This window comes from Schistocerca serialis, chromosome 11 (genome assembly GCF_023864345.2).
Source record: "Schistocerca serialis cubense isolate TAMUIC-IGC-003099 chromosome 11, iqSchSeri2.2, whole genome shotgun sequence".
Lineage (NCBI taxonomy): Eukaryota > Metazoa > Arthropoda > Insecta > Orthoptera > Acrididae > Schistocerca > Schistocerca serialis.
Genome location: NC_064648.1, coordinates 39,524,248 through 39,546,584, shown reverse-complemented (window position 1 = coordinate 39,546,584; position 22,337 = coordinate 39,524,248). Strand labels below are relative to the sequence as shown.

General features: G+C 42.4%; 1 protein-coding gene across 2 annotated transcripts in view; it reads right to left on the bottom strand.

Annotated features, from left to right (window-relative positions):
- Positions 1 to 22,337, bottom strand: part of LOC126426794 (autophagy-related protein 9A) — a 151,259-nt gene that overhangs the window by 19,344 nt on the left and 109,578 nt on the right. For both annotated transcript variants that reach the window (XM_050088792.1, XM_050088793.1), the window contains exons 12-14: positions 20,118 to 20,429; positions 14,010 to 14,248; positions 5,915 to 6,125 (exon numbers count right to left, since the gene is read on the bottom strand). In XM_050088792.1, coding sequence (XP_049944749.1) covers positions 5,915 to 6,125; positions 14,010 to 14,248; positions 20,118 to 20,429 — 762 coding nt within the window. The remainder of the gene's footprint in view (positions 1 to 5,914; positions 6,126 to 14,009; positions 14,249 to 20,117; positions 20,430 to 22,337) is intronic.

Genomic DNA, 22,337 nt, shown 5'->3' with positions numbered 1-22,337 from the left:
AGATCAGAATAATTACAGCATGCACAGAGACGTTCAATCAATCCCTCAACCCACACTCCATATGTTATTGGAATGGGAAGAAACTCTAATAACTGGTACAATGGTATGTACCCCCTGCCAAGAACTTCGCGGTGGTTTGCAGAGTGTAGATGTAAATGTAGAAGTTAGTAAAAATATTTCATATAGACCTTAATACACTCCTGGAAATGGAAAAAAGAACACATTGACACCGGTGTGTCAGACCCACCATACTTGCTCCGGACACTGCGAGAGGGCTGTACAAGCAATGATCACACGCACGGCACAGCGGACACACCAGGAACCGCGGTGTTGGCCGTCGAATGGCGCTAGCTGCGCAGCATTTGTGCACTGCCGCCGTCAGTGTCAGCCAGTTTAACGCTGGTAGCATGCCGCGACAGCGTGGACGTGAACCGTATGTGCAGTTGATGGACTTTGAGCGAGGGCATATAGTGGGCATGCGGGAGGCCGGGTGGACGTACCGCCGAATTGCTCAACACGTGGGGCGTGAGGTCTCCACAGTACATCGATGTTGTCACCAGTGGTCGGTGGAAGGTGCACGTGCCCGTCGACCTGGGACCAGACCGCAGTGACGCACGGATGCACGCCAAGACCGTAGGATCCTACGCAGTGCCGTAGGGGACCGCACCGCCACTTCCCAGCAAATTAGGGACACTGTTGCTCCTGGGGTATCGGCGAGGACCATTCGCAACCGTCTCCATGAAGCTGGGCTACGGTCCCGCACACCGTTAGGCCGTCTTCCGCTCACGCCCCAACATCGTGCAGCCCGCCTCCAGTGGTGTCGCGACAGGCGTGAATGGAGGGACAAATGGAGACGTGTCGTCTTCAGCGATGAGAGTCGCTTCTGCCTTGGTGCCAATGATGGTCGTATGCGTGTTTGGCGCCATGCAGGTGAGCGCCACAATCAGGACTGCATACGACCGAGGCACACAGGGCCAACACCCGGCATCATGGTGTGGGGAGCGATCTCCTACACTGGCCGTACACCACTGGTGATCGTCGAGGGGACACTGAATAGTGCACGGTACATCCAAACCGTCATCGAACCCATCGTTCTACCATTCCTAGACCGGCAAGGGAACTTGCTGTTTCAACAGGACAATGCACGTCCGCATGTATCCCGTGCCACACAACGTGCTCTAGAAGGTGTACGTCAACTACCCTGGCCAGCAAGATCTCCGGATCTGTCCCCCATTGAGCATGTTTGGGACTGGATGAAGCGTCGTCTCACGCGGTCTGCACGTCCAGCACGAACGCTGGTCCAACTGAGGCGCCAGGTGGAAATGGCATGGCAAGCCGTTCCACAGGACTACATCCAGCATCTCTACGATCGTCTCCATGGGAGAATAGCAGCCTGCATTGCTGCGAAAGGTGGATATACACTGTACTAGTGCCGACATTGTGCATGCTCTGTTGCCTGTGTCTATGTGCCTGTGGTTCTGTCAGTGTGATCATGTGATGTATCTGACCCCAGGAATGTGTCAATAAAGTTTCCCCTTCCTGGGACAATGAATTCACGGTGTTCTTATTTCAATTTCCAGGAGTGTATATGAAATGGGACAGCATACAAGGTAGATGGTGGGAGCCAAACAGCTTTGTCTCACTTATCTCCTGAACCTGCATTCCGTACTTTGCCATTCCCAGAGCCAACCCACCATCCTATTTGTTACAGCGTAAACTCAGTGCCGGCACATCAGTCTGGAATGACAGAGGAGAGACGGTTGTGAGAAGAGGTCAGCCAAATGCACGGTGACCGACCTCCTTCCAGGACGACAACACGGCAGCAGCAGCCCCTACCTGAAGAGAACATAAGCGCTGTGCTCAACTGTTGGCGGCCCAGTTCGATAGCAGCTTCAATGTTAGCTACTTTGTTAGCCGATGCATCTTAGCCTCCATCATTAGCTATTTTTACGTAGCACAGACTTGTGTTTGTCTATTCTGGAGAAGACCGATTACTTTGTATGACGCACTTTGCTTGGGATACATCTACCAAAGTTAGGTATTTGTATTGACTTCTTGTAAGAAAACTCACTAATACGAGTTGTTCGACTGTTAGTTTAGCAAATCGAGTATGCAGGATTCCTAGACAAACATTATTCACCTCTGCATCTGTCTTAGCAGATGAACCCGTACTTTAATTGGAGCACCCGCACATTCGGGATCTAGAGTGTTACGGACAGTAGCTCACATCCTGATGGAATACTCACTCGTCGTGGCTCTTTGTCGAGCACGGTTCACAGCTAATGGTGGAGGACGATGTACGGACAGTTGACCGGGTTGTTCACTTCCTCGGGTTGTGAATTTCCTCCAATCACGAACTGGCACACCTTCCCAAATCCCAAAAGTAGTGTTCTAATTCATATAGCTATATGGGTGGATGTGATGCTAAGACAGTAACAAAATAAATAATACCTTCCAGCTGGGAGATTCCTAATAGTAAAAGTGAGGCAGCTAGAATTGTAACGAACATCAGTTGCATTGACAACAGCAAAGTAAGGTGCGAGAGAAATAATCAGGTCAGTGGGTGAGTATAGTGGAGTGCCCCCAGGAGTCTGCACGTGGCAGCCAACTGTCACACTCCAAAACTGTTACAGTCAGAGTGCTAATGATGTAAACAGAACCCATTCTGTTGTAAGAAAGACTAAAACCTGTTCTTTCATCAGTAGCCAGTATGGAGAATCAGGAATTATTACGGTTTTGTCTTTGTCAGAGTGCTAAGTGAGGGGTCACTTCCAAGAAAGTAAAATAGGGTGAGGCAGAAAATGGGGATACTCACATCTGACAGGGAGATGTCCCCAGGGGGACTTTTTGAAACTGCCAGTACAGTGATATACATCATGGTCCCTGGTGTCACCTTAGTGAGCCCTAGTTTGCAGGTAATCGAGAAACAAAATTTTGTAATTTCTTGTGACTGACGAAAGTCTTGAAATTACCATTAATTTCAAAGTAGCACCATAGTACGGCAGTTGACTTATTAGGCTGGTATGCTGAAGGTTGTGAGCTCAAATCCCACAAGGGGTAACATACCACTTATTTCCACCTTCTGCGACCGACTGCCAAGTTTCTTTTACTTTTTTGAGATTTAAATGTTTGTGAATATTGATCTATTGGATAAAAACAACAGATGAATCAATCTATTTATATTTGCTGTGGAATGGTGTCAAAACCAGTTTTTTATTACAAGACGTACATTTATTTGAATAGTGACCATCATACAAACGTTTAAAACATTACTTCATTTTTCACTATTGACAAAATAATGCAGGTGAAGATTTATATGAAGTGAGGTTTATAAACAAAATGAAATTCAAGCAGAATAAGTTATAGAAATAATTATTGCAGCAGGCTGGACAAATATATAAAATGAAATTATTGACAGTTTTGAGGTTCTAGTCAACAAAAGAATTACCAAAATTTTTAGTTGCAAAAGAGGGCCACTGAGGCGAATGACAGTGAAATGTGATACTTGGGATGTTGTCTTCATCACTGTAAAGATGATTTAGAAAACCTCTGGGACCTGTCCTCACAAGAGTACTTAAAAAAAACAGGGCTTTGATGGGGGAAGTAGAGTCGAGTGTCCCAGGTCCAGTACACAGTGGGAGGCACACTGACCCCAACTACCCCGCCCCTTGTCCCAAATAGCAGTTTAAAACATTATATCTGAGAGTAAACTCGAGTTTATTGGAGGAAATGAAGAACCCTGTGAACTGTACATACATCACATGCCACCGTTAGTGGTGTAGAATTTGGAAGACTGAGGTCGGCACAGGGCCAGAATGAGTGGGTATTCCATCAGGCTGTGAGCTACTGTCCATAACGCTCTCGAACTAGAACGTGCAAGTGCTACAATTTAAGTACACGTTCAGCTGTAAGACTGATGCAGAGGTGAACAGGACTGTGGATTCCCTCTGGGAGGAAACGAAGGGACAAAGGTTAAAAACGAAGGGCAGGTGAGGGATGACGAGGGGATGATGACTGGCACTCGTGCAATAACTATGGGAAATCAGAGTCACTCATGAGACACAGCATCAACTACAGGGTTAAGAATGAGCAGAATAGAAAGTACGTTCATTTGTAGGGTAACTTAAATTACAACGCAATTATTTATTCAGTGTCTGAAGTGACTGGTATTCACTACAAATATGACCTAGCAGATAGGAACACGGAAGCAGCACGTCAGCTTTATGCTGAACAGAACCGCGGTAGGCAGTTACCGGGTGTGAGAATGTCTGTACGACTTCACTGACGCTTTCGAGAGACGGGCTCATTTCAGAAGTGTGTGGCACGGGATCTCCAATTATCATAAAAATCACTCATGAGAGTACAAAAACCCTCACGAAGTAAGACGGGGCAGACACTGACAGAGGTTCAGCCTCGGCGTGTGGGGCAGACTCTTTCGTGATCGTCACGTACGCCTGTATTTCTTTATGCAATGTCTCGCTGAACAAACTTGTCCGTAATTTCTCTTACATCAATTCCTTCAGTTACTCGATGACGTACAGCAACATGTCATCCGAGAATCTTGGCTTATGCACTGTGGCATTCCAGCTCACTTTACACTGACAGTTTATCAGCATCTTGATAACCAGTTTCTAAACCAGTGGATTGGTCAGTAGAGACCCATTGTGTGGCCCACCTGATTGCCAGATCTGAAACAGATGGTTGTTTTTTCTTTTGAGATATTTAAAACGCTCAGCTTAGTCAACTTCTGTACCCACTGGGAGGATCCATATCTAAAATGGATTTGACCAAACATGCAAAACACCGGGAGCTTTCCACAACATAAGGCAAAGTATGGAATGCAAGGTCAAGGGATCTATGTGTGACAAACTAGATTGGCTCCCACCACCTTACTTTATATGCACTCCTATTTCATGTATTAATGTCTATATTAATTTTTTTTTGTTGCTAACTTTCTTTTCAAAATTCCAAAGTTAAACTTCCTATTTTAAGCACACGTCACACAAATTATCAGAACTGTCAAGATAATTAGTTTTGTCAGAAATAATGGCAATCAATATTTATTGCAATTATAATATTTCATCCATCCAGCTGTAGGGATGTCTCATGCTAATAGATAAATTTGAAAGGGAAGATCACTTCCAAATTAAAGAACTATTTTTCCAATTTTCAATAAACTTAATTAGCTTAAAATGTATGCATAATTGAAGATTTGACCTGGTTCAAATTTCCAGTAGCAATTATAACCAAACTACCATAGGTTTCCGTTATTTCTTGACACGCTTCTGTCTGCCAGATTTTTCTGAATCACAACTATATGACAGAAATCCCGAGTTTATGACCATGGGATCCAACTGCATTAGTATAAATTAGTACTGCATATTTTAATAGATGCTGATCATGAGAAATTATATGCAAACAAAATTAATAGCCAAAAAAGATAAACTTTCTGACCTATAGAATTTGGAAACTATTATTGATTAATCAAGTTGAACAATATCATAGAGGGAGTCTTTGTAAGGCCAAAGCTCATACCATTCCAGTCAGTCTTACTTTAATTTTCACTCAGGCTAGTTACCAGCTGCATACACTGCTAATTTTGCCCTTTTCTTTGTTCAATTTCCTTGCCAGTCACAACTACATAAGTTTAATTGAAAATTAAAATAATGAAAAATTCCCAGAATTGTAAGACATTCTCGGGTACATCCTGGATGAAAAGATTCCAGAGATTAACCCAGATGTCCTGGGGCTTATACACCCTGAATAAATCCTTTCATACCTCCCTAACAAAGGATTTTCAGACCCATGTTCATATGAATTTTCATAATATGTTGATTTCAAGAATAAACCTGTAAAGTTCCTGAAGCACGTTTCTACAGACCCCGTATTGCGAGCAGTGAGCAGCCTTACGTACCAGGCGGTGGTGGACCTCGTGCAGGTAGAGCGCGCTGAGGCTCATGTCGGCCGCCGTGCCCTCCGCCCCCGGCGCCAGCAGAAGCAGGTCTTCGGGGCCCGCCGCTCCGCCCCCGCCGCCACCGACGGCCGCAGCCGCGGCCGCCACTGCCGCCGCCTCACCCGCGGGGCCGAACACGGACGCGCCCATCGACAGCCCCTGCTGGTTCAGGCTGTGAAAGGGAAGCGACCGAGTCACCGCGGGTTCTCCCGAGAGTGAATGCAGTCGACCTACACACTGTCTACGATACGAGTATTACAGTTCGGCATAATAGAGTAACTCTGGAATCGATAATGTGAATAAAAGTTTGTTGAAAATTAATAAGTGATGTCCTCCGAGTGGACTGTCACTGAGCTTCCGTAGTGCACAAAGACTGAGCACACCGTCAGAAATAATGCGTGAAGGTAAGTCAGTCTCAGAAGTGTTTTCTGGTATTGGAAGAAGCACTGGTACAATTTATAATGTCCAATGGGAGACTACTATGAACAAAATAACATTAACAAAGACAAGTAATTGTAAAAAGTAAATTTTTACAACCAGAAATTTCACAATTAATAAAATATTTCTGACTATTATGTTGTGATATCCACAACAGTAAAACCCAATGTTTCCTCTCCTTCTGCAGAGGACTTTTTCGAGGGACAACTGGCCCTCGTCAATTGCTGTCGTCTCCCGTTACTATCACCCCACGGTCTAAGACTTTTAAGCACCTTCTTCAACAGTGGGCTCTAGGTGTCATTCAATTTCACACCCACCTCCTTCATACTGAAATTCCTGGGGTGTTTAACAATATCTATGCCCTCTTGTACAGCCTTTCTTGGTATCTGCTCGTGGCTGCCAGTACCAGAGTCCTATCAAAATGAATGTGGTGGTTTCCTGGCTGCAAAGCACATTCCACAACAGCTGATCTGTCAGTCTATCCATCTACATCATACTCTGCAAGCTACCTTATGGTGTGTGGCAGAGGGTATTTTTGTACCACTAACTGAGGCCTCAAACCCTGTTCCACTCACAAATAGCGCACGGGAAAATTGATTGTCGGTAACCCTCTGTATTTGCTCCATTTTCTCGAATTTTCTCCCGGTGGTCATTACACGAGACATATGTGGGGGGAAGTAATATGTTGTCCGATGCTTCCTGAAAAGTGCTCTCTTCAAGTTGCAATAGCAGATCTGTTCTTGATGCACAACTCATCTCTCGTAATGTCTGCCAATCAAGTTCGTTGAGCATCTCCGTAAGCCTCTCGCGCCGGCTACACGATCATGCGACAAAACACGCCGCTCTTCGTTAGCTCTTCTCTCTCTCTTTCACCAGTCCTGCCTGGTAGGGATCACAGATAGAGGAACAGTACCCAAGAATCGGTCAAACAAGTGCCTTGTAAACCACCTCTTTCGTGGATGAGTTTAAGATTCTTCCTGTGAACATGGCAACTGCTTTTCGCAGTATTTGCTTTACGTGTTTGTTCCACTCAAGATCGCTCTGGATAGTTACACCTACATGTTTTACAGTACACACTGTTCCCAGCAAATTGTCATGCATATTGTACTTTTACAGAACGGATTCCTTTTCTACACACGCGCAGCAGGTTACTTTTATTTACATTCAGGATCAACTGCCAGAGACTGTGCCACTTATCAGTTCTAGCAGCAAGGAAGTCTTAAATCCAGCTGCAAAGCTGCTCCAATACTTGATAAGCTCTTATTTTTTCACTAAACGGCAGTGCGGGACGGTGTCAAATGACTTCCTGAAGTCGAGGAACACGGCATCAACCTAAGCACTGTTGCCCACAGTGCTGTGGATCTCGTGGAGAAACAGAGGTAGCCGAGTTTCGCAGGCTCTTTGTTTGCAGAAACCACGTTGACTTTATAGAGGAGATTGTCCATCTCTAAAAACATCACAATTGTTGACCACAAAATGTGTTCCATAATTCTACCACAGACTGACAACAACTGTGCGCATCTGTCGTATGGCCCTTCTTAAAAATGGGAATGACCTGTGCTTTCTTCCAGTCGCTAGGTACCCTTTGTTGCTCAAGCAATCTACGATAAATTACTGTTAGAAGGGGAGCAAGTTCTCTCACATAACGTTTGTAGAATCTTGAAGGTACTGTATCTCATCTGGTCCTAACACCTTTCCACTGCTAAGCAGTCTTTTGAGTGAAACTTACTGGCAGATTAAAACTGTGTGCCAGACCGGGACTCGAACTAGGGACCTTCGACTTTCACGAGCAAGTGCTCTACCGACTGAGCTACCACAACAAGACTCTCTACCTGTCCTCGCAGCTTTACTTCCGCCAGTACCTCGTTTCCTACATTCCAGTTTAAATCTGCCTGGAAGTTTCATATCGGCACACACTCCCCTGCAGAGTGAAAATTTTATTCTGGTTCTTTGGTTCTCCGCCAGCTAAGTGTCACCAGTTCCCTTATTCTTATACTCTTGTCGACTAAAATAGACATCAGTCCTATCCTTCAATAAGAATTCTCTCGAATTTCCAGCCACGTCCAGTGGTTTAAAATCCGCGAGCTTTTGGCCAAGTACTCCTCGGCCGTTGTCAAAGTGGTTGCTGCTACCACCTTTATGTAAGAGCACTGCATTCTGTGACATTAGCCGTGACCGCTCCAGCACCATTTAAGGCGGTATTTTTTGTGTGTGCCTTCTTCAACTTTCTGATGGCCAGGTTGCAAGCAGTGCTTAACCACATGCTGCCATCTTTATTGAGGGTTTTGAGGTGCTGAGGTTAACTCACTTGATGTGGCTGAAAGCTCTAAAGAATTTTATCAGTAGATCTCTCTATGAAATCGTGCATTTGAATTTATTATTGTCAGGAGTGTCCTAGGGAAGTGTCACAGGACCGTTATTTTCTTTGATATACAACAATGACGCGTTGTACAGATGGGCAGCAATCTGCAATTCTCTGCAGATGATGCTGTGGTGTCAAAGTTAAATGATTATTGGAGGATAAAAACATGTAGACAAAATTTCTAGTTGATGTGAACAATGGCAGCTAGTTCTAAGTGTAGAAAAATGACTGTAGATGAGTGGGAAAAACAAACCTGTAATATTCAGACACAGCATTAGTAGTGTCCGATTGACACAGTTGCATCATTTAAAAGCCTGGGCACAGCGGTGCAGAGTGATATGAAATGGAATGAACGAGTGAGGACTGAGGTAGGGAAGGCGAATGGTTGACTTTGGTTTCTTGGGGGAATTTTGCGAAAGTGTCATTCATCAGTAAAGAAGACCGCATACAGGACAGTAGTGCGTCCTAGTCTCGAGTACTGCTCACGTGTTTGGGATCTGTACCACGTCAGATTAAAGGAAGACGTTGAAGATATTCACAGGTAGGCTGCTAGATTTGTTACTGGTAAGTTGAAATAATATGCAAGTGTTACAGAGATGTTTCGTGTAGCGGGACTTTGAATTTTGCCACGCTACACTCGTTCCCTGGGATATAAATTATACCGTCGCAGCGGTATGAGCGCTCGACGGCAGAGAAAATATTAAAACTGTAACTCTTTTTTGTTTTCTATCCGTCTTTTGTCTCTCGAGAGCCAAAGCTTAATTCAGACGTAAAAACTTATTAGCTAGTCTTGGTCGGATTAAGACGAAAAAACTCATTGATGTGTAGATGTGTTGTGAAAGTTTGTATGAAATTTGGAGGTTGAAAGGAGCAACCTAAAATATATTACATTCAACACCAAGATGGGTTTAGTTTGTATACATTAGTAATTCCTGGGCAACGAAAATTTATTGCAAGATTTTGGAGCAGCTAAGACTTTTCACGCAGAAATGAAGTAGGAGATTTTTGAAGACCTGGACACCACACGCGAGAAGACATGTTAACATGGTAAAGGATGAACTCTTATCTACGCCATTTCCCCCTGTTAGTCACATTTGTTATTCTCTGTTTTTTTTTCCCAAATAATTTTTGTAGTGGAAATTGGTTTGACTTTTGCTCAGAAACGCCACAAGGACCACCCCAACAATAGCTTTTCCGAATCACGAAGTCCAATAACTTTTCTGTAATACGAAGTCCGATTTGCATTTCATTCTTTCCCTTTTTTCACAGTCATTAACGATTTTAAAACCCCCTTTCTATTCACCATTTCTTCCCACATTTTCAACCTTTCCTTTTCTTTTCTTCTCTTTTCTTTTTTATTAACCACTACATTCGGGACCTCAAATGCGAAGCCCTGGAGAGAGAAGGTGACATTCTTTTGGAGGAATGCTATTGAAAAAATTTAGAGAACCGACATTTGAAGCTAACTGCAATACGATTCAACTGCTGCAACATACATTTTGTTTAAGGTCCAAGAAGATAAGACAGGTGACATTTGAGCTCATACGCAGGCATATAGACAGTTGTTTTTCCCTTGTTCTGTTTGCAAGAGGAACAGGAAAGGAAATGGCCAGCAGTGGTACAGGGAACCCTCCACTACACACCAAGCAGTCACTTATGTACGTATTTAACTGTTTTGTAACATGTGACAGGCATAAGGTGATGCGCATTTCATTTTAGTGCTTGGGAAAGTAACAAATGTTTGCATTGTGATGACAGTTCTGGATAGTATTTGTTGCCACTGTAACCAGCAGTGTTCCTGCTCTGTACATCACCGGATTGACATCTACATTGCCATAGGCGCATCGAGCAATCTGTCTGACGGTCAGCATTGAGTCCTGCTCGACACATCTCTGCCTCGATGTTTATATTTCCTGTCTACAATCTCTGACAAGACATGCATGGTCTAATATTTAAGTTACCTATAGAGGGACATTCTTATCCTAGCTGTTCCTTAAACCTTTCCTATTTTCTTATGCCCTTTTTTAATTATTTACATGTATTTGTCAATTATGACTATTATGCAGTCTTTTATATTTCAAACACACTATTTGTCATGTTTTATATTTCACTGGTCCTTCACTGATCATGTGCAGAACAATACGCACAGCTTATTCAGCAGTTGGCAGCAGTTGACGACTGGTGCCTCCCAGCAAATACAACAGCTCTGCTCTTGTCGACATTTGGCACCAATGGTTATACATTTTGTAACTTTTTTTTTGTCATCACTCTTCTGACTGGTTTGAACCACCACAAATTCCTCTCCTGTGCCAACCTCTTCATCTTAGAGTAGCACCTGCAACCTACACCCTCAATTATTTGCTGGATGTATTCCAATCTCTGTCTTCCTTCACCCTCTCTGATTCTGTGCAGAACCACCTCATTCCTTACCTTATCAGTCCACTTAATTTTCAAAATTCATATGCAGTACTACATCTCAAATGCTTTGATCTCTTCTGTTCCAGTTTTCCCCCAGTCCATGTTTCACTACCATACAATGCTGTATTCCAGATGTACATTCTCAGAAATTTCTTCCTCAAATTAAGGCCGATGTTTGATACTCGTAGACTTCTCTTGGCCAGGAATCCCCTTTTTGCCATTGCTAGTCTGCTTCTGATGTCCGTCATTGGTTATTTTGCTGCCTAGGTAGCAGAATTTCTTTACTTCATCTACTTCATGACCAGAAATTCTGATGTTAAAAGTTTCTTGCTGTTCTCATTTCTGATACTCCTCATTGCTTTCATCTTTCTTCGATTTACTCTCAATCCACATTCTGTGCTCATTAGACTGTTCATTCCATTCAGCAGATCATGTAATTCTTCTTTACCTTCACTCAGGATAGCAATATCATCAGCAAATCATGCCATTCATATCCCTTTCGCCTTTAATCTTAATTCCACTCCTGAGCCTTTCTTTTATTTCGTCCTCAATGTACAGATTGAACAGTAGGGGTGAAAAACTACATCCCTGTCTTACACCCTTTTTAATCCGAGCACTTTGTCCTTGGTCATCCACTCTTATTATTCCCTCTTGGCTCTTGTACATTTTGTATATTAATCATCTCTCCCCACAGCTTACCCCTATTCTTCTCAGAATTTCGAATATCTTGCACCATTTTACATTGTCGAACACTTTGACAAATCCTATGAACGTGTCTTTATTTTTCTTTAGTCTTACTTCCATTATCAACCACAATGTCAGATTTGCTCTCTGGTGCCTTTACCTTCCCTAAAGCCAAACAGATTGTCATCTATCATTTCTTTTCCATTCTTCTGTATATTATTCTTGTCAGCAACTTGGATGCGTGAGCAGTTAGGCTGATTGTGTGGAATTCTCACATTTGTCAGCTTTTGCAGCTTTCGGAATTGTGGGGATGACATTTTTTCGAAAGTCAGATTGTATGTCACTAGATTCATACATTCTACACACCAATGTGAATAGTCATTTTGTTGCCACTTCCCCCAATGACTTTAGAGATTCTGATGGAATGTTATTTAACCCCTTCTGTCTCATTTGGTCTTAAGTCCTCCACAGCTTTTTTAATTTGTGATTCTAATACTGGATCCCCTACCGCTTCTAAATCGACTCCTGTCTCTTCTTCTATGACATCAGACAAATCTTCCCTCTCATCAATGCTTTCAATATATTCTTTCCACCTATCCTCTCTGTCCTCTGCATTTAACAGTGGAATTCCCATTGCATGCTTAATTTTACAACTCTTGCTTTTAATGTCACCGAAGGTTGTTTTGACTTTCCTATATGCTGAAGCTGTCCTTCTGACAATCATTTCCTTTTCCATTACTTCACATTTTTCATGTAGCCATTTCGTCTTAGCTTCCCTGCACTTCCTATTTATATTATTCCTCAGTGACTAGTATTTCTGTATTCCTGAGTTTCCTGGAAGATTTTTGTACTTCCTCCTTTCATCGTTCAATTGAAGTATTTCTTCTGTTACCCACGGTTTGTTCGCAGTTATCTTCTCTGTACCTATGTTTTCCATTCCAACTTCGGTGATCGCTCTTTTTAGAGATGTCCATTCCTCTTCAACTATACTGTCTACTGAACTATTCCTTATTGCTGTATCTATAGCCTTAGAGAACTTCAAGCGTATCTCGTCATTCCTTAGTACTTCCGTATCCCACTTCTTTGTGTATTGATTCTTCCTGACTAAAGTCAAACTTCTGAGCCTATCCTTCATCAGTTTTATTGCAAATTGATTACTATAAAAGGTGAACGATTGTGTAATTACTGACCTCCTCCATACAAATTTTATAAAATTTCAGGGTCACCCACAGGTCTAAAGATGCTCTGCTGAGACTTAAACCGATCACCAGTAATAAAATAAAGCACCACTTACGATCACAACTCATCATTTTCATTATAATAAATATAGATCCCTGATGTCCCTAATGTGACTTCAGACATTCCAAAATCTTTTACATGGCTGCATGTTCAGAGACCGTGAATAGTTACAATTGAAAGAAATTCAGCACTCTGTCACTATTTTTAACAAATTAACATGGTTTCGACACTGCTAGGAGAGGCTTCCTCAGAATTTAAAACAAAGAATGGTCTATATTCTATAATGTGGTCACAGAATTATGACTAAAAACGTATGATAGAGTATAAGTAAGGAATCGTCGTGAAAGACTGGCAGTACTTATATGTCATTTATAAAATAACAAATATGCCAAAAGGGCATTAGTCACAAAGATAAAGAAAATTGTGATGGTGAGCCACTAAGGGCTGCTCGTTACTTGCATGGTGCAGGTTGCAAAACGGACTACTCCGACTAGTCCGTTTTGCAACCTGCACCATGCAAGTAACGAGCAGCCCTTAGTGGCTCACCATCACAATTTTCTTTATCTTTGTGACTAATGCCCTTTTGGCATATTTGTTATTTTATAAATGACATATAAGTACTGCCAGTCTTTCACGACGATTCCTTACTTATACTCTATCATACGTTTTTAGTCATAATTCTGTGACCACGTTATAGAATATAGACCATTCTTTGTTTTAAATTCTGAGGAAGCCTCTCCTAGCAGTGTCGAAACCAGGTTAATTTGTTAAAAATAGTGACCGAGTGCTGAATATCTTTCAATTGTAACTTCAGACATTATTAACTTCGTTATTTTCTCTGGTGTTATATCTGGTACTGTTACAAGTATGCCACTGGGGTAATGTGGAGAGATGACACGTAGCAGAGGACGAGACCTGTACAAGAGGCCGCGGTCCGGGTGCAGCAGCGGACCCTCGGCACGGTTAAGGCCGCCCCGCATTGCCGGCGGCTGCGATGACGCCATTGCCGAAGTCTGCTGCGACGACGTCGACAGCTGCTGCTGCCGCTGTAGCTGGTGCTGCGAAGGCAGTGTTCCGAACGTGGGCACCAGACTCGGCAGAGGGTCAGGTTTGGCGAGGGTGTGGCGAAGCGCACTCGCCACCACACTGTTCAGCTGTACGGGAAGGGCCACATAAAAAAAAGCAATTAGGTGAAAATTATAATGCACACAAGCACAAAACTCAGCAAGCCCAAATTGGTAAGTGAGAAAAATATGTAGCTAATAAAAAATGCTGGAAAGAATACCAGAATTTCAGCTGGGGAGGGGAGGAACACCATGACAAATACAAAGAAAGAGAGAGCACCGCAATACATAGAAATACAAATAGATCCAGGCGAGATCAAATTATTAGACTGAAGACATTTTTTCCAAAACTTTACATTTATTACACATTTACATCCAAATACAGATTATATTTGTACATTCAATACTTTGTATGCATGCCTTTGCTCTTAATCAACATTTTTGTCATGTTTAGCATAGTTTTTATTCACTTTTCACATGACATTCTAGCTTCTCTGTGAGATCTTGTTTGGTGGTTATTCTAAATTTCCTCATCCTCTGATTGACAATAGCCCATTAATTTTCAATTGGGCTCATATCATGGCTTTTCTTCCATGGACTTGGAAGCTCTTGGCTTTGTGGCAAAGTGCCCCATCATGCATAAAAATAGCATCTTTATTAGGAAACTACTCATTTATTTGGGGGAAAAGTTCCTTTTCAAGGATTTCTCTGTATTGTTTTTGCCTCATTGTCCCTTCAACAAAGTTGAATCTACGAGGACCTTTCACGGATATCACACTCCAGAATATAACGGAAGTTGGATGCTTCACACATTGCTGCACACAGTCAGCTTTTAACTGTTCTCCAGGTCTGCAATGAACATACTGGCTGCTTTCTTCCATCACAGTGAATACAGATTCATCACTGAAGCATACCGGAAGCATGTGCACAAAATTGCAAGTTAGAAAAGTGGGGAATAGTAGCACAGGATACCTCAACAGTCACAAATTCAAATGTGCATTTCTTCATTATTAATAAAACATCACAATTTCAAGTCAAAACTTCTAAATCTGAAGATCAGACCCACTTAATTTACCATATCATTGCCCATACCTTGGCCCAGTTTGCACTTGTCCACTCCTGAAGTAGTTTAGCCCATTGCAAGCTTTTGGTTTTCACGGCAGGTGTGATTTTCTGTTTTTTCCTCGGTCAGCATGCCTTTAAACCACATTCAAACAGCCTCACCCTCACTGTCATGGGTGAAACTTCAACACCAAAAACTTTCAGCTGATGGCTCATGTCTGTAGAAGTAAGTTTACGCTTCATTATTGCCATGTTTGGAAGTCCTGTCATTGTTCTAGGACTGATTTTTCTTTTACGCCCACATTTTCCTTTCCTGTTTGGCCTGTATTCACCACCTCTCTGTACCGACAGTTTGATTCTGCTGACAGTTTTTTGTGATGTTCTCATTCTGTCAACAATTTATTGCTGTGTATAATGATTTTCAGCAAGAAGTGCTACTACAACCAAAACTTTCTGAGGTGAAACATCTTTTGTCTTCCCCATAACCTCACTTTCTTTGGAAATTCCGCTGGGCTTCTCGCCACCTACAGAAGATCACAAAGAGCGACAGAGGACCATCTGTGCAGAATAGCTCACGCATTGCGAGGCCGGCTGTGGCAGTTTTTTATCGGACGTCATTGCAGGTGACAGAACGGGGGTTCGTCCCTCCAAACCGGAAACAAAACGACAAACCACAGAATGGTGCCACATCGGCTCTCCTCTGAAGAAAAGGTTCGGAGCCACACCCGCAGTGGGTAAAGTTGCGGCAATAGTCTTCTATATGAACTCTGAAGTGTATTCCGCTACCCTCAGGAAATTGAAGAAACACCTTTAGCGTGTCTCTTCTGAGATTCTGGAGAGGTTATTCTATTTGATGTCCTCTCTCTTGGTGCAATGATCGACTCTGAAGCTGATGATGGCTGAAATACAGAGGGGGGAAAAATGTACACTGTCTACGACAAGGCACACATTTCTGAAAAAGGGAAATTTATTAATACGGAATATAAATTTAAGTGTCTAAAGTCTTTCTCTAACGGTATTTGTCTCAAGCCTAGCCTTGTACAGAAACAATATGTGGACAATAACAAGTTCAGACAAGAAGAAGACAGGACCTTTGGAATCTTACGATAATGATAGAAGTTGGGAATGAATTAAAATTTGTGCCACGGCTGGCACTCTGACGTGGGTTTCCTTGGTTACTAGGCAGGTGTGCTAGCCATGACATGTCCGCAGCAGTACACATAACACAGCCAATACCCTCCCCTTAACACAAATTTCAATTCATGTCCTCAGCTGATCTGTAGATCTTATACAGTTAACTTTTCCTTGAGATATAAGAGTCTCAACTTCATCTACACCAATGATACAAGCTGCGGTGGTGTAATGGCTAACATCTGTGTAGTCAGCAAGGAGACTCTTGTTCAAATCCCGGCCATGGCACGAATTTTAATTCATTTCTTCATCTTCTATCATTTCATTATCAGATATAAAGTTGAGACTCCTACGTCTGAAGAAAATTTAATTATATGAGATTTTCCGAAATCTGTTACTATAGAAGAATGCTGAAGATTAGGTGGGTCAGCCAAATAACTAATGAAGTGATGTTCAATCAAATCGGTGGGAAAAATAAATAAATAAATAAAATAAAAAACTATTGATGGCACAACTTAACTTGAGATCTGTTGCTAGAACACATCCTGAGATATCAAGGGATTAATTTGGTAATGGAGGGAAGTGAGGGGTGTGTGTGTGTGTGTGTGTGTGTGTGTGTGTGTGTGTGTGTACTTGCACAAGCAGACCTAGGCACAAATACAGCAAGTAGGTTCAATTGGATGTTAGCTGCGGCAGTTATGCTGAGCTGAAGAGGTCTGCCAGATTAGTGTGGGGAGCTGCATCAAACCAGTCTTCAGACTGGAAGCAACAACAACAACAACAACAACAACAACAATTAGGAAAAAAGAAACAGAATTAGGAATGTAAAATCAAATGAATATGAAGTACTACCAATAGAATTACGAAGGAAGAAACAGAGTATTAAACTAAGCTTCCTGGCATTTGCACATAATTTTGCTATGCTATCTGAAAATGTAGCAGGTGCAGAAATGCAAAGAATAGATATAGCCTGTAGAACATGTTTAAGAATCTCTGTGAAAAAAAAAAAAAAAAAAAAAAAAAAAAAAAAAAAAAAAAAAAAAACACACAAATTTACTAGTAACACAAAATGTGCATCAAAAATTTTACAGAATAGAAAAGTTCACAAATTTAAAATATGTAGTAAAGTTGATTCAGGGAAATGGGCCAAAAATTGAATATCAGAAACTGCAAAAATAATGCACGACAACATGGCAGTTACACCAGAGTGCCTTCACACAAACTAGAAATATTACACACAAGAATTGTGAGAAAAGTTTTTAAGTCCAATAATAACAAAAAACAAATAAAAAAGAAAAGGAAGCCTAGAAATTATGAAGCAATGAGGAAATGTATCAAAATATAGAAACTATAATAAGAACAATATGGAGTAGAAGACCGACGTTTTCCAGACAGTTATATGGAAGGGGAGATCCGTCTGGATAGGTGAGCATTTACAGGGCTCACCTCTGGGGCACTGAGAGGTGTGCTGGCCCCAGATCGAATCCATCTCACAAATTAATGACAAAGGTCAATACTGACCAGCCTGGATGTTGTTTCGCACATCCACCGATATAAAAACCAGGCTGGTTCCCACGCTCCAACCTCGAAGACAATGTGCAAACACTTTGAAAAATGTTGTCACATTCGATTGTGCTATGTACACAGACAGAAGGGGTAACCGATTCCCGCTGGCAATAGCTTTAAAATGCCTCTGGGAGTGGCAAGCACACCACCACAATAATAGCATATATTCACATATGCCTTTTTTCTCCGTGAAACTGACAAAGTACTGTACCGGTCCCAGACTAGGACTGGTTGTAAATGGCACAAGACAGGGAGGACAGAACACAGAATGTAAAACAACTGGCTGAAAAAACAAAACTCCAAGACAACTGGCTGAAAAAACAAAACTCCAGGTGTCTCTGAAAAAATAACTTAACAACAAACTGGGCACAAGAAGTTAAATGAGATTTAGGATACACAACGTGAAAGGACTAATTTTATGAGCAACCTAACGTTAAGAAAACAGATGAAAGGAAGTAAAGGCTGTGAAGAAGATATTAGGAAATAGCCCAATCTAAAACATTTAAATTACACAGTAACATGGAGCTAAAATTACAGGCGACATTAGGTAAGGGTATCTAATACTGAATCGGCACATCCACAGCATTGGGAAATTTGAGATCTTATGTAACATACAAGGATGCTACTTAATCTGTTTGATGAAATACAAAAAAACTTCGTATCACAAAATTTATCATTAGCAAATAAAAAACATAATATAAGAGACAAAAAAGCTATAAAATAATTATTATTATATATATAAAAAAAAGACGCAATTTCTGCAAAGGTGACTCAGAATAACTCCCTCTATTTTACTCTACATTGCATCACTGGAAAGTGCACTTGAAACATAAGGACAGAAGCAAATAGGACACAGTAAATAAAATCTGTACAACTAAACTGGCTGTAACATGATGACATAAAACAGTGCCATAGCATATGCAGTTTACTTACACTTGGAGTGTACAAAAAATATGAGTGTAACTGGTTGCACGTGGATGTGCACAACCTAGAACCACACATTTTACATTCCTACATGTAGCACTGTAGACACGTACTATTGAAATGGTTCCAACTACGATTGTTTAATATGCAATGTAAGTTTACGAGCTACACTTCATACCTGCCGATGAGACAAAAAAATTATGGTAACTGCTCATTGCAAGATGGGATTCCGCCTGGTGGTGTCATGAGAAAATGATGTGATAAGGATGTTACAATGTAAAGTTAAGGGTCGATACACCACTTGGGAGCGATAGAGCAGAGATGGTGTGACAAGACGTCAGCCAATCGTACGCTGATCGACCCCCGTCCAGGACGACAATGCGAAAGCAGCGGCCCCTATGTGAAGAGCACAGAAGCACCGTGCTCGACTGGTAGCGGCCCTGTTGAAAAGGAGCTTCAAGATTAACAACCTGAATAGAAGTGTCAAAGCTCATTACTTCACTTGTATTAGAATTGTTATACCGAAGAAGCTTGTTTATTTCGGATTGACGCCCTTTGCTTGTGTCACTCCTATGCAATTCTCAAAGTTAAGTATTGTCATTTACTTTTCGCAATAAAACTCATTAATACGATTTGCTCGAATTTTTGTCTAGTGATCTGAGAAAGGTTTCCCAGACACCCCATATTCGATGAATAGGCAGGATTCAACAAAGGAAATTATGAGGGACAGTCAAATGAAAATTAAAAACCTGTCACATGCCCATGGAATGGTTCAATTCAAAAGTAATCAGCGCAAGTGTTAAATCATTTATCCTACTGTTAGACGAGACAATTAATTCCCATTTTGTCGAACGTGGTCGGTTGCCAACAGACTCACAACCGCACCTGCGCCCGCACACCCAATTATCACTCATTTGTACATATAAATAGCTTCAAGCCACAATCCATATAACCTCTACAAGATGTTATCAAGTAATGATAATTTTCAGGAAGGAAATCAATAAAACATACTGAATTTAGCACAGAAAGTGCTGAAACAGGTATGGGTACGACAAAATTAATGAAATGGTACCTAGCAATTTTTTTACATAAAAAATAAAGCAAGACAAGACCCAACATTGATACCCACAGTACACCTGTACCGAAGTTGCAATTTTGTTGTGAACACACCCGAGGTTTCTTAAAGCGAGTTTCTGCATCCTTTCAATCACACAGGCCGATACCCAGTTTGCGGAAAAAAGCGCTACATTCGGACACAGAAGGAAGGTGAGCTCACCCCCAGTCCGAGCCCGGAGATGGAGCCGAGCGACTCCGAGTAGTCGTAGGCGGGGTCTGGCAGGCGGTGCGGCCCCAGACCCAAAGCGGCTGCCGTCGCGGTGTCGGGCGACACCCGGCCTTCGGCGTCGGGGGCGACAGTCGCGGGGACGGCGCCGCCCGGTCTCGCGACTCCTCCGGCCGCCCCCACGTCGCGCAGAACGCGCTCGCGCAATGCCGCCACGAAGCCGCGGGCCCCCGCCGTCGGCGGCCGCCACTCGGGGTTCGTCAGCGTGAAGTGCACCAGCGACAGCTCCGTCTTCCCATCCTCAGCCTGCCGGTGCAATGGGAGCTGTGGTCAGGATTCTGACATGCACACAAGCACTCTCTCTCTCTCTCTCTCTCTCTCTCTCTCTCTCTCTCTCTCTCTCTCTCTCTCTCTCTCTCTCCCCCCCCCCCCTCATCACACCATCGCAATGACCTCCTGCATACTGACAACACATTTAATTTCTTAATACCTTGAAACGCACCATGATTGGTCACCTTGAGGTGTTATGCAGCTTGCCTCCCGCCTTGCTAGGTCATTACCAACCTCTCAGGAATGGAATATTTCGCCACTGGTGGCAAAGAAGCACTGTTTGACCTATCCCTGAGAAGAAAATGACCAATCGCCTTGTGAATATTAGCCAATTAGTATGTTACCCCTGTATCAAAAGCCCTGGAATACACTGTTCACAAATGACTGACTGAATCGTGTTGTATGACAAATGCAAGCGCAGGGTTCTAAGTACCACAGTGCCAAAAGCACTGCACTAGTTAAGGTAACTGACGACCCAACACTTGCCACAGACAACTTCGGTATCACAATACTGACATTACTACATTTCTACAAAGCATCCAAGATAGTCAGCTTTGACATTCTGCTTAGAGAAATTACACACCTGAAATGTTCATATAGTGTATTGACACAGTTTCAAAGTTACTCGGGTAACAGTTACCTGTAAGGACAAGAAGTTGCCCTAGCAACATATCGTCTCTGGGATGCCACACGGGTGGGTACTGGACTTACTATTGTTCTCCTCATTTGGCAATGACACCTCGTCAGTTCCGTCCTGCAAATATCTTTTCTGTGCCAACGACCGTGAGCTTCATTACGTGGTGAGCTTGAATATATCGGCACTGTCGTCATACAGACAAATCACAATTTGTCTTTAGTGTTGAGGTGAGCACAAAACTTACAACTTAAATTAAATACAAAGACATTCCAAATAATTTTAATATCCCGTCAGGAGTTATTTCTGCCTCCTGTTCTCCTCAACAATATCACATTTTCACTGCATCAGAAGAAGACGAACAACTCGGGTACAACTTTGGATGGGCACTTTAAATGGACAAACAGTACGGTTCCCACAGTGAAGAGAACTTCTGTTTACTGCTATCCCCTCCAGAAGTTTCAGGACATATATCTACAGTACATGAAAAATACACCTGGGGAATCACTTGTTCATTAGTTGTTCTGCGAAATGTGCACCATTACATTCCAATGTAATCCAACAGCATGTCTGACCTCTGCTTAAGACAGTGTTACTACTCAGGGCACATATTCGTTGAAAGCACCGATGATGGCTGTTAATCAGTTGAAACTGATTTGCAAAAGTGAATAAATAAAACATGATTTTGTGACTGGTTGCTGCAAATTTTGTAATTTTATGGTTTACGGTCACTGCACGACTTGGGAACCACACACAGGCCACCATTCATAAGATGGCAATGATTGTGTATTCTGTAGGTCCGATTGATCCTCGAGACAGCCAGTAGCACATATCCCAAATGGCTCGGTCGCAAGGGATGGATTCCTGAAATACTTTCAAAGTTGAGTTGGACCACTGAACTAAATGCCCATGACTGAGGTTATGCTGAGATTTTCAGTGCCTTTGGGCCAAAATTATATGTCGCCGAATCCAGAGTGTTGTTTCACCAGCCTCTCCACACAGGCTCTGAACTGGGATGGTCCGACAGGCTGAGTCTGCATCTGAATGCCCTAATACTGGACAGCGTCTAACATCTCGAGGAGGAAGTACGAGCTGATCTGTAGAGCGTGCTGCCATAATCTCAATGCGATTGAACAAATGCCCTATGAAACTGCAGGAAGCGGGACCTGTCAGTTCCCCATGCTTTTTCACTATGGCATTTCAAAATGTTCTATGACTGGAAGCCTCTTGTTCATAAGTCTTTCAGGTGT